Source organism: Harmonia axyridis, chromosome 3, assembly GCF_914767665.1.
Source record: "Harmonia axyridis chromosome 3, icHarAxyr1.1, whole genome shotgun sequence".
Classification (NCBI taxonomy): Eukaryota; Metazoa; Arthropoda; class Insecta; order Coleoptera; family Coccinellidae; genus Harmonia; species Harmonia axyridis.
Window position 1 is genome coordinate 59,788,488 of NC_059503.1, and position 14,237 is coordinate 59,802,724.

General features: G+C 36.0%; 1 protein-coding gene across 2 annotated transcripts in view; it reads right to left on the minus strand.

The window, feature by feature from the left end:
- The window catches only part of LOC123675582 (calsyntenin-1), a 217,516-nt gene that overhangs the window by 172,335 nt on the left and 30,944 nt on the right, over positions 1-14,237 (minus strand). Inside the window, exon 2 of one of the 2 annotated variants that reach the window (XM_045610959.1) lies at positions 10,781-10,786. The exons of the other annotated variant lie outside the window; for it this stretch is intronic. Coding sequence (XP_045466915.1) covers positions 10,781-10,786 — 6 coding nt within the window. The remainder of the gene's footprint in view (positions 1-10,780; positions 10,787-14,237) is intronic. 2 annotated transcript variants of the gene reach the window in all.

Below are 14,237 nucleotides of genomic sequence, written 5' to 3' on the forward strand. Positions count from 1 at the left end.
CGTACGTGTCTTCAAACTCCGAGAACGGAGGGTCTGAAGGAAAAGGGATTTTGCACACATCGTAGATTGTGCCTTTTGATTCTCTTCTAGCTCTGTCAAGAGTAGTTGATAAGGTCTTCCATCATTGTGCTCTTTAACTTCTGGGGCGTTGAAAAACGTAAGAGATTTTCATAATCACGTAACTTGCCTTTTTAGATGAGAATTTAGAAATGACCTATCACAAAGTAACAAATGATGGAATTTAATTTGATATTGAATTCTTGCTTTTGTCTGAGGAAGGAAACTCGAATTACTGTAGAGACATTAACCGTCACTCACACATTTTCTCATAAGTGAAAATTTGCTGGAAATCATTAATTTTTCTGAATATTTTTTGTCTGTTGCTTCTTCTAATTACAATGAATAGTTTTTTGTTAGACTTTAACTGTAGGTTTAACTGTACTCGTTGTCATTAAATCAAATACAATAACATTTGAACAAATATTTTGTTAATGACACACCAAGTTTTGTAGCCATACAACTTTTCGTCTCACAGAAAAAATAATAAAATGAAGATTTTCATCCATGAACTGAAGAATCATCTCCTGGAAAGTCTGCCGCATGTAAAGAGTGTTTTTTAAAGAGGTATAGAACTCTAAATTGCAATAAAACAACGATGGAATATTCGATTGACATGAATTTTATTTATCCGCAAGATAATCTTCAATAAATCGATTGCGGCACGAGCTGTGTGACATGTTGCGCCGTCTTGTTGGAACCACAGCTCCTTGACATCATGGTTGTTCAATTCAGGAATGAAAAAGTAAGTAATCATGGCTCTATACCGATCACCATTGACTGTAACGTTCTGACCATCATCGTTTTCGAAGAAGTACGGACCAATGATTCCACCAGCCCATAAAGCGCACCAAAGAGTCAGTTTTTCTGGGTGTAACGGTGTTTCGACATACACTTGAGGATTAACTTCACTCCAAATGCGGCAGTTTCGTTTGTTGACGTAGCCATTCAACCAGAAGTGTGCTTCATCGCTAAACAAAATTATTCTGCACATAACCATCATTTTCGAAATGAAACTGCACTATTTGCAAGCGTTGTTCAGGCGTGAGTCTATTCATGATGAATTGCCAAACCAACTGAGAATAAATCACTTGACAGCTGTTGAATCGGTCGCCTTCTTGAACAGTAATGCCAACTTAAAGTTTGTACCTCGAAAAAAAACACCCTTTACAACCCTTCAAAACATTACATGTGATTTCAATATGTCCATGACCATAATCAGATTATTGAGTTTTTTCCATTTTACTTCGAAGTATATATTTTTTACAAGTTTAAGAGGAATGTTGTTATTGTCATGAAAAAGCACATACCTAATTCAGTGCAAAGAAAATAATTATTGCTTTGAATGACACACTTTATTCAAGAGAGTAGCAAACGAAAGAATTCATGTTGTATGTAACTTTATTTAAATACAGTTCTATTTTTATTTCTTTTGTGATGATTTTTGATGTTATTAGCTGAGATTTTGAATTTTATAGCTTTTGTTAAACTTTTCTTCATTCTAAAACCCTCAGCACCTAATGAGTGTTGTAACATACTGCGATACACTAATACATATTACAACAAAATTCTCAACTCCGTTGGTTTTGCACTTACTGATATGTTGGGTCATTCTTTTCGGATATTCATCTTCAATTGGAATTTGACACGTGGTGTCAAATTGTGAGTAATTCTACAATTGATGAAAATTTTCATCTCGATAAAATAAAAAAAAGACCACATCAATCAAATATTTGGAATATAGAAAATCAATTCGCAAAAAGGTGAACTAAAATAGATCAGCCACAATTCATCAAAAGAAATGAATAATGCACTAGTGGGAAGAGCGCTCTTGGATCGATTCCTGCAGTGTCCAAATCTCAAGTGGGAATCTTTTCATCAAAAATACCATCGAAGCTCTTTCAATAAAAAGCCTGAAAGGGATAGAACTTCTTCGCACGCACGTATAAAAAACTGCAAGCTCATGGGATCGTTATAATTCTCTCTTGATTTCACTACTCCAACTTTGTAGCTTTCATCGCGGTTTCTGGAGAGAATTCTTGAGGGATAACGAATGGACTAATCTTGAATAAGAGTCGGCTTAATCATTCTTGACCTTCAGCTACCGCTTCCCACGTCTTTGTATGAATTCAAATGAAACGTGAAAATTCATTGTTATGGAGGAAGAACAATGAAAAACGTGTTTTCTCTTCTATTTTTTTTATGATAACTAAGAAAAAGATTAGGGAAGAAAAGTTAGAGAATGGCTTTGACGGTAATAAAATTCAAGGGGGTTTTCAACATGATATAAGTTACATCTCGAACTGAAATTTTATGAAAGAGTGGATTTTTCACTAAGAACATTTAGTGCACCTTTTCAAATCGAAGGGAGATAGATCCTTAAATAGCTCCAATCCAATAGTTTCCGCCAAAAAAAACTGAACTTGTATTAATTTCAAACACAATCAGAATAGTTTTTTACTCGGAATAGGTTTTCACCTTGAATATAATATTGAGAGCGTTTATTCAGAAAATTACATAAATAAACTCTATAATACTGTTGAGTTAAGTTTAAAATATTGAATGTGAACAGCAATAATAATAATATAAATAGTTATATTGTGCCTTCGTGCCTGATGCACCAAAAACTTCATTATATGGAAACGAAATAATAGAGTGAATGAAAATAGTTTCCAGTAATTATAGGATATTCGACTGTTTTTTTTTGTTTCAGTCCTATTTAAGAACGGAAAAGGCTTTCAAAATTGGTAGAGAATTTTCTCAGAAACATCAAATCAATTGTGTGAAGATCATGTTGAATTTTTAAACATTCTAAACGTAAAAACGTTATTAAACTATGGTTGATTAAAAAATTGTTAAACATAAGAACAATACTCGTTAACTACTTAGGGAGGGAACATCTGATTTTTAACTCTGAACGAACGAGCACTCAAAAGCTAATTCAATCGAATATTCGTAAAAATTAAAATTTATCAAATGAAAAATATAGCTCAGGTGTTTTTAAGAATGATTAAACAACTCAAATTTGTATAGGTACATAAAATATAATTGCTGGGAAACTGTTCTAAATAAACATTGTAATCACGTAAACTATTTATTGCTAGTAGGTGATTACTAGCTTCATTATCGAATAAAGCTTTCAGCGGACCAGATGTATAATAATAATATACACATTTCATCTTGCGGTGATTAAAACTAAATACCCCAGTATCATGACGAGAGGCTTAATAATTCATTATGATAATTCGGATGAGTATGATTGCTTGATTTACTCGATATTTATTGATTGGATCCTATAAATTCTGAATAAAATGAGAGGGGGCTATTTTTATTCAATTTGACACTAACGATACCAGATAAATTACATATTATGTTTATTTGAATATTATTATTGGTAAAACATGTAAAGGGTGTTTTTTTTAGAGCTATAGAACATGAATTTTATTTATCCGCAAGATAATCTTGTGGCATTACATTTCAAATATGATTTCTGGCATATGACCGCCACGGCTGGCTCGGATGTAGTCTAATCTGGACGTCCAATTTTCGATGACTTTTTCCAACATTTGTGGCCGTATATCGGCAATAACACGGCGAATGTTGTCTTCCAAATGGTCAAGGGTTTGTGGCTTATCCGCATAGACCAATGACTCTAGATAGCCCTACAGAAAGAAGTCTAGTGGTGTTAAATCATAAGATCTTGGAGGCCAATTCACAGGTCAAAAACGTGAAATTAGGCGGTCACCAAACGTGACTTTCAATAAATCGATTGTGGCACGAGCTGTGTGACATGTTGCGCCGTCTTGTTGAAACCACAGCTCCTGGACATCATGGTTGTTCAATTCAGGAATGAAAAAGTTAGTAATCATGGCTCTATACCGATCACCATTGACTGTAACATTCTGTCCATCATCGTTTTTGAAGAAGTACGGACCAATGATTCCACCAGCCGATAAAGCGAACCAAACAGTCAATTGTTCTGGATGTAACGGTTTTTCGACATACATAAGGATTAGCTTCACTCCAAATGCGGCAGTTTTGTTTGTTGAAGTAGCCATTCAACCAGAAGTGCGCTACATTGCTTATGGACATAGTGCGCGATACGTATTCCGCACAGAACCATTATTTTCGAAATAAAATTGCACTATTTGCAAGCGTTGTTCAGGCGTGAGTCTATTCATGATGAATTGCCAAACCAAACTGAGAATAAATCACTTGACAGCTGTTAAATTGGTCGCCATCTTGAACAGTAATGCCAACTTAAAGTTATATACCTCGAAAAAAAACACCCGTTATAAGAAGACGACATGAATATAGCTGATGGAAGAACGGTCCAAATTAAGAAAAAAAATCGCAAGAACACAAAGTCTTCAATTTGCCACAATTCAAGAAAGAATCCATATTATGCCTTATAGTCTCTATAGTATGAGACACATCATTAACAACATCCTCAACCTCGAACTCCCTAATTACACGGTCCCTTCAAAACTTCCACTCACCCTTCGGTTTCCAAGACATTCATTCACCCCCTTTGAGCTGCACTGTTTATAAACTCTGCCTATCCGCAAGTCGTCGAATTAATGACTTGTCTTGTTCGTTATAAGCGGGTGTGAATAAATTGAGTTCTTTGCCAACAGAGTATTAGCCCGGTGTTTATCTCATTATGCGTGTTGTCGTCTCATCGAAGAGGGTCATTTGCATGCGTTCTGCAGACGAACATACGTCGCCGAAGAAACTTCTTGGCTGTAGAAAGTTAAGATGGTGTTTTGTAGCCGGGGAAGTCTGGTGCTTTGTTGAGTTTCTAGTCTTACGAGAAGCTTGATGTAATCATTCTGCAGTTGAAGTTGTTTGGCGAAGAAGCGATTTTGGAAGTTTAGGAGCAAACCGCACTGAATAATTATACGCAAGACATAGGAAATTTTGGACAACATACAGAGTTTGGTTCAACGAAAACTCAACACCTCGATTTTTTCGACGTTGAGGTAAAATTAACACTCGTCCGAAAAATTTATGTTGTTTCAGGATTCTCATGATTGTTGTGAGTGAAACATCAGATACATCGGACAATTTCCTAGTACTCAAGGTCGAATTCATTTCTACATGACCTAAGACAGTCAAGTCTATCGCTTCGTCTCTTTCATACACCCTCTTTTTGTTTCCGACTAAACCAGTAGTGTCGAATTTGGCAACCAGTTGCACAACGTCAACAGACGATTCATTTTGTCCAGGATGTCGTTCGTTGAATAAAGCCACTGTTGTCCACGCAGTCGTTATTTCTAAAAAATAATTTCATCTTCCTCTCTTCCACAGAATACACCATTTTAATTCTACTACGAATCAACAATCGCTTTGACACACTTGTAACGTTCTCAAAAATTCACGATAGACTAGGGTTAATCAAAAACATGATCCATTCACTTTTTCGGACAAGAAATTAATTCTTTTTTGGCCAAAAAATTAACAACCAAACTACTGAATACCTTTGAAATGTGTCGGATACGAATAATTTTTCGTATTTTATTCTCGAGGTAAATTACATATTGGCTCTTTCATTATTTTCGCTGTTATTTTATTATACATGGATAGTTTGAAGTTAAAGTTTAGGGTCAGATAGTATTCGACACGATTTTCAAAAGTAGTTAACGCAACACCTCTGATCCCTATTCAAAATCAAGGGGTTGTACTCAACCCCGTTAGGGGGTTGAGTCAATTTACGTGGATGAAATTATCGCAAAGAAAGTGACGGGTTCGAGCGATTTTCCACATTTTCATTTTAAGGTCGGTAAATCGAGGTGTTAAGTTTTCGTTGGACCACCCTTTATTTATTTATTTAAATTCATACTGTCCTAAGAATAATCTAGTACTTGCATCCCTAACCATCAAAATTTTTTCGAGATGACACGCCCCCAAAGGATTGAATATATAACTTGATCCGAATATTCAGCGAATCGTCAACTTTTGAACCCTGAAAATAAATTCAGCATGTATACTTTTTCCGTAAGATATCAAGCCGTATGTCAGGATAGACTGAAATAATATACAGCCATCAAAAATGGAATGCAAACATCACTCTTCAATATTCAAAGAACGTGAACGGTGGATTTCAATCTACCAATCACATTCTCCACATAAATTCGCCAATTTTATTCTAAATTTTTGTCCATGTCCAACCCGAGAATTTCGTATGTTCAACATACCCGGTTTAGACATCTGAGTGAAAAGAACGAATTTTCTTTTTTCTCAGTTTACCAACAAATAATCATCGCAAAGTGCATCAAAAAATTTGTTTTTCAAAACTTGTAATTCAGCAAAATTTCTCGTAGTTAGAATAACATTGGCGTCATCTGCGTAGTTGTTAAAAATATCGGCCGAATTATGTGCTGCATCAGGGAGGTCATTGACGTACATTAGGAAAAAACCGGTCGAAGTAAACTTCCCTGTGGGACACCCTACACCATAACAACATTCCAAAAATAATATTTGTTTCAGCTCGTAGTGATTGACACGTTCTGTGTTTTTTTTTTCCAGATAACTTTTGATTAGGTTGAATTGTTAATCCCTGATACCATAAATTTCGAACATCTTGAGCAATACCTCATGTCCAACAAAGTCGATCGCCTTCGAACAATCTATGAAAATTACAAGCGCATAAGAATTTTCCTCTAAAACATCCACCACTGCTGCCACAAAATCATAAATGGCAGTTTTTGTACTCCTTCCCTAGACATATTCATGCTGGCTATCATTAACAATTCTAATTTTTTTTTAGACGCTCAACAGTCTTCCAAACAAAGTTATCGTAGGTAATTGCACAAGTGCATCAAAATTACCGATAATTTTGCATGACAGCGTGTTGTCATAAAAACTGCATGAGTTCATTTTCATTTTTGGAGAAAGAGCCCGACACCGAAGGTGGAGGGCTCTTTCTCCAAAAATGAAAATGACCGAATGCAGTTTTTCGTAAGTAATATCATAAGGGCATCTAATTTTTCCGAAAAGAATCGAAAAAACACGTTGCTAAGTAATATTTTGACAAGAAGCATGAGTGCTGGTGGCAACAAAAATCCGAGTCGAAGACGAGGATTTTTGCACCTGCACGAATGCTTTTTGTCAAAAAATATTACTTTGCAATGTGTTTTTTCGATTTTTTTCACAGGAAAAATTAGATGCCCGAATGGTATTTGACAAGACTATTTCCTGAGTAACAGATTATTCTGCATGCATTACCTATGTATAGGTATTAATTTGAAAACTGAAAAACAGATACTCAATTTTATTTCATCCAAAATACTACAAATTTAATTATTTATGGTACAATTCAAATATAAATTGCAATTTTGGTACACGGTAGGGGTATTGTTTGAAACTTTTGTTGATTCATTGAAGATGTGGGGTGTAGGTACATCATTAATGTAATCTGTTGAGTGAGAAGCGGGAGGAGTGACTGCAGGATCTTCTGTTTTCTGCTTTTTAGCTGGAGGTTCTGAGGCGTCACTTCTAAGGGTGTTTATGATGTTGGAGTAGTGCTCATTATCCATTTGCAGATAAGGTTTAATTGAGTTGGCTGAACTGTGGCCAGTAATTTTAATCAATTGTTGTTCACCTATCCCTGCTTTAGCTAAGTTACTGACTGCTGTCGACCGCATAAAGTGGTTTGTTATTTTTATTCCTTTTGTATTCAATCCTGCCTTCTCTGCCGCTTCTTTAGTCCATTTCGAAAGTTCATTTTTTCCCACTGGAGTGTTTTTGTACCATCCACTTGAAAGTTCTCTGTTTCGTGATGGGTTAATCGTTAAGAATAATCTATCAGTTGTTATTCTAGATTACGTTTAACCATCAGAATTTTAAATAGGCGGACTGGAAAAAGGTTGGGTTCTTCGTGTTAGGGACCAGCCATTTACTTTCGGCCATTTTTTTTTCTCCACCCTGTGCCGTTTTATTGAAGAGAGGATTATATTCTACTCTTCCTAAAAAGTTGGATTTTTGAAAATCAGTTATTTAAAAAAATGTGTATTCTACCTGTTTTCATCCCAGAATTATCCACTTCCTCTTTAAAATAATGAACTTTGCAGTTTACTGCTTCTCCACCTCTCCAGGCAAGTTCCACTGAAGCGATATGGTAAAATTTCCGTTGGAGTCCTGCTGAAGTGTTTTTATCCCATAATGAAACCATTGCATAATACTCATCCAATTTCAATGAAGCAGAGCTGCACTTCCTTTTATTTGCACACGTCTGCAAATTCCTTCTTTTCGCATTACGAGCTTCCCTACTAGACTTAAAGATAATGTCTTTAAATGGGTCAAAAATTATTTTCCACTTCACAAAATACATTTCTTGCATTTTTTTTGCAACGGTGTTCCACATTGTCTTCACAACTAGTTCTTTGTAATTTTCACCGTTTTCCTTCTTCATATTTCACGCCCAATCTTTCAGAATTAGGTTTAGTTGTTCTAAAGTTGTGTTTTCCATAAGCTCATAGTTCTTTGCTTTGCAGAATGTCATGAAGTGTTTCCATATTGAAGTATGAGTTCTGAGGTCATTAAACGGTATACTTTTCTCAATCGCCAGATCAATATTAGACAAAGAATCGCTTCCAAAGCGACTCATTTTCACGATATAAGCTGACTAACTAGCACTTGACAATAAAATCAGAAAAAATTGTCGAGCGTCGTTTTCTGGTGTCCTTGGAGATTATAATTACGTTTGTTTTCAAAGGTATTGTAATTTTTGGTGACATCAACTGTCAAGTTTTGCCGCGGGTAAACGCGAATAAACTGCTGACAGGTCCTGCCAAACATTTTTTCCACCTAGAAACCATTTGTAATTCAAAATTGCGCGTTTCTGATTGGTGCAAATTACGACGAGGGAAATAGTCAAGGAAAACACGCTGGAATGCGAAATTATCCGGTCATTTTGATGCACGAGTGTAATTCGGGGGAATATTTCCCGAATAAACTGTTACATTACTTGTCAAACTGATGTAGAATGGAATTGCCATAGATTCGAACTGTGTAAGATGCATAGAAACTATGCATCTATGAACAGAACAATTATCGCAGTGCAGTTTCGCTTCCTACAATGCAATTATCGTAAGTAATATCATAAGGGCATCTAATTTTTCCGAAAAGAATCGAAAAAACACGTTGCTAAGTAATATTTTGACAAGAAGCATGAGTGCTGGTGGCAACAAAAATCCGAGTCGAAGACGAGGATTTTTGCACCTGCACGAATGCTTTTTGTCAAAAAATATTACTTTGCAATGTGTTTTTTCGATTTTTTTCACAGGAAAAATTAGATGCCCGAATGGTATTTGACAAGACTATTTCCTGAGTAACAGATAATTCTGCATGCATTACCTATGTATTGTCTTCACAACTAGTTCTTTGTAATTTTCACAGTTTTCCTTCTTCATATTCCACGCCCAATCTTTCAGAATTAGGTTTAGTTGTTCTAAAGTTGTGTTTTCCATAAGCTCATAGTTATTTGCTTTGCAGAATGTCATGAACTGTTTCCATATTGAAATATGAGTTCTGAAGGTATTATACGGTATACTTTTCTCAATCGCCAGATCAATATTAGACAAAGAATCGCTTCCAAAGCGACTCATTTTCACGATATAAGCTGACTAACTAGCACTTGACAATAAAATCAGAAAAAATTGTTGAGCGTCGTTTTCTGGTGTCCCTGGAGATTATAATTACGTTTGTTTTCAAAGGTATTATAATTTTTGGTGACAACAACTGTCAAGTTTTGCCGCGGGTAAACGCGAATAAACTGCTGACAGGTCCTGCCAAACAGTTTTTCCACCTAGAAACCATTCGTAATTCAAAATTGCGCGTTTCTGATTGGTGCAAATTACGACGAGGGAAATAGTCGCTGTAATTTTCGATAATTGTTCTCCATATACATAGAATTTTTGACAGGAGGGAAATATTCTGAATAATTGACTGACTGCACTGTGGCCATCCCCACCTAGCCATTGAAAGAGAACAACTTTTCATTCAAATATCGTGTCGTGCAGATGTTTTGATCCGATCCACTCACCACTGGGCCAGAGTATGCGCTGAAATAACGTTCAATATTGAATATATTTCCAAATGCATTTTCCAAACTGGAATAATTTTTAACACCATTGAATTAAATTGAAAATTCGATTAACTACTTCTTATACGAGAATAGAATTTCATACCGTCGTTAACCACTATTATTCTGATATGTTCAAAAACATCAAAATAAAATGGAACATAAAAATTTCCCTGCTTCTCCAATGAGAAAATATGCTGAAACTACCATATCGATTCTATCCGACCGAGAGAGTAAGCGGATTAGAACATTTATCACGTTCAAAAGGAAATTGTAGTTGTGTTACTTGCTTTCTTGGGGCAATATATTACGTTATTTTGGACTTGGCGCGTTTTCATGGAAATTTTTGTTGCATAAATCAGGATAAAGCATGGGCTAAGAGCACGGGCAAATATTTAATTCCACCTTCTTCTATGCAGAGACCGTCCGGATTGTTTGGCATGGAGATATTTGGTCAGGATGAAACTCCCTCTTTGTCGCTTCAGTTTGGTTTGTTTGATGTTCTTTTTACGACCTCGGTAAAGAAGCGGTTTCTTTAAAGGAAGCCAGTTGATAACACTTCACCTATTTCTTCAAACAACGGTGGAATTTCCGCATATAACGCCATTTCCTGCTCGATGTTGGTTGGTGCAGTCTTACCTGAAACTAAAAAGTTATATTAGTTTTGTTTTATCATGGATAAGAAATGCAAATGAAATTCGATATTATATGAATAGTACTTGAGAAAAAAATTTTATAAAGACTAGGTGCACCCCTGTAAAATTAGCAGAACCACTTTGGAATTCTCTTTTTTTTGCAATAATTTTAAGCTAATTTATTATCGTATCGAAAAAATTTTTTGTTTTAAATTTTGGGAGAAAACGCGGATTCTGCTAGCTTAACGTTAAGCTGGGTTGTATATTAGTATTTATTATTATAGTCTTGGATGAAGTATAGTATTCAACTTGCGGTAATGGTCATAACTCACTTGATGAATTACAGCACTATCCTGCGGCTCGTGCTGCAAACTTCATCTACGTGAGTTATGACCTACATTACCGCTCGTTGAATAATAAACTATTAAGTATCTACTCCTATTGTATTATATAATCATTATTCAACTGCTTTTGAGCAGTTAATAGATGCTATTAACAAACAACGTGAGCTATGATAACTAACTTTTATACCTCACTATAATAAATCGGAAAAAAAGCCTCTGCACTTCTATATTCCTGTTTTTCTATTCGGTTGGCCGAAAAGGAACATTTCATTATTGTTATTGAGGGGAGGAATGTCACTTTGATAATTTTGACGTTTATAGGTAACTTTGGGGTTCTTTCTCTATTCTTGTATTTTAGTATTTATTGTTATAGTCGTAGATAAATTAGTCAACTTGCGGTAATGGTCTTAACTGACTTGATGGATTACATCACTCGCCTGCGGCTCGTGCTACAAACTTCATCTACGTGAGTTATGACCTATATTACCGCTCGTTGAATAATATACTATTATCTACTCTAATTGTATTATATAATCATTATTCAACTGTTTTTGAGCAATTAATAGTATCTATTAACAAACAACGTGAGCTATGATAACTCACTTCTATAACTCACTATAATAAATCGGAAAAGATGGCTCTGCGCTTCTATATTCCTGTGCTTCTATTCGGTTGGCCGAAAGGAAACATTTCATTATGGTTATTGAGGGGAGGAATGTCACTTTGATAATTTTGACGTTTATAGGTAACTTTGGGGTTCTTTCTCTATTCTTATATTTTAGTATTTATTGTAAAGTCGTAGATAGAGTAGTCAACTGGCTTTAATGGTCTTAACTCACTTGATGGATTACAGCACTCGCCTGCGGCTCCTGCTACAAACTTCATCACTGCGTGAGTTATGAACAACATTACCGCTCGTTGAACATTATACTATTACTTTTGAAACTCAATTTGGAAGACCCTGTAAAATGTTGTATCGATGAAAACCCAATATTTGAATTGCAGTTATTATGACAACTGACATTTGGCTGCTAGTTATCATTACGTGTTACGCCATAAAACAACGGTAGTAATTGAATCCTTGAACAACGATAAATGGATACCCTTTAAGCGCACAATGTAATTGCCACCTAATGGCTTCGTTAACTGCCAAAACGTCGCGTTTGGAGCTGAGAAAATGCGCAAATGATCCAATAGAAAGCAGCAATACATCTCAAACGTGTCACCGTGTGGTGTATGCAAGCCGCTTCTGGTTTATTATTTTCAACAGTAAACCTATGGAATCGTACAAAGAAGAAATACTTCATGTTTTTTTCAGCTGAGAAGTTTCGGTGGTTATTATCTATGATGAGAATGACATTTCTGTTCAGTAACGTTTGGCAAGTCATCATGAATCGTTAAACACTATATCATTTTGTTATGAAAACCAATTATCATTATGAGAAAGTTAACCATATGTTTGTAGCTAATGAAGGATTAGTTCCTTTCAATCTATATTATTCTTTATCGGCCAATTAGTCTAACTTCAATAGTTTGTAAAATTCTTTAGAGAGTTATTTCTGAGCAGCTTACATCTTTCCTCCTGAATCACGGACTAATTCCTGATTCACAGCATGTATTTATCCATGGTCGATCCATAATCACTAATTTATTATTTTGTTTGGATAAATGGACGTCAGCCTTGAATAGAAGGATCCCTGTTGATGTATTTCTTTTGGATTTGTCCAGGGCCTTTGATAAGGTTCCAATATCTCTTCTGCTATACAAAATGGAAAGTTTTGGCATTCGTGGTGCACTCCTCAGCTGGATCAGAGGATTTTTGACCAACAGAACATTCTCAGTGAATGTCGGAGATGCGTATTCAGAGCCCAGGGAGGTGCTTAGCGGTGTGCCTCAGGGGTCGGTACTTGGTTCTCTTCTGTTTTAGGCATATGTAAGTGATCTGACTTCTTCTATTGTCTCACCAAGTGTATCCTATGCGGACAATGTCAAGTTTTTCGGAGAGGCTGAGACTTGCTATAGACAACTCCAAGAGGATCTTAATAGGGTTTCCCTCTGGTCATCTCATTGGCTAATACCTCTTAACCATTCAAAGTGTCGTGTTCTCTATCTGGGTGCAAACAATCCCCGACACACTCATTGTATTGATGGCCTTGGAGTGGAGGGTTGTACCACACACGTTGACTTGAGTGTGTCCATCACCAGTGATCTCTCCTGGTCAAGCCAAAACGCTGAATAAAGCAAGGAGACTCCTCTTTATTATAAAGAAATCTTTCCAGGGATGTGATGTCGCTACCGTAGACCAGATTTATAAAACATACCTGAGGCCAATTTTAGAATTTGCCTGTCCTGTTTGGCACCCTTGGCTCAGAGGCGATCTGATGCTCTTGGAGGGGTTTCAGCGCAGAGTGACTCGTCTGCCTTATGGTGTCTTAAGACCATCGTATCCGGAGAGGTTGGAGAGGATGGGGCTGCCTTCACTGGAGGATCGACGGCTGCGCGGGGATTTGATAATCACCTTTCGTGCGCTCCATGGAATGTTCGGTACCGATATCTCACATTTATACCAACTTAACACAAACAATCTACGAGGTCACAGTTTAAAACTCAAGCGTGAAAGTTTTCGTGCTAAGTGCCGCGAATATTTCATTTCTAATAGAGTGTTCAGTGTATGGAATAGACTCCCCGGTGACGTCGTGAATGCACCTTCCTTAAATACTTTCAAGAACATACTTGATGCCTGGTTTAAAAATGGGTTTCGCATCTGAACATTATGTTTATGCTCTTACTTTTGTGTTTGTTACTGGTTCTTCGTTCTATTACTGTTGTCTGTATATATAGTATGTTCAACTATTTTTTCCACCTTTCTTTGAGTTCATAGGCTTTTGCCTCTACTCTGTAATTTCTTTTAATAATAATAATAATAAAAAATTTTTTTTTCTCAACATTAAATTTGAATTTTATAATTAATTTGAACAATTGAAGTTTCTAGACGATATCGTTTTTATGGTGGACCATACTTTGACCTTGAATTCCGTTCTGTTGAGACCATTCTGCGTCCATTTACATACAACAAGCTTATACAAAAGAAGAAACACATTGCATCAATTTGTCCTA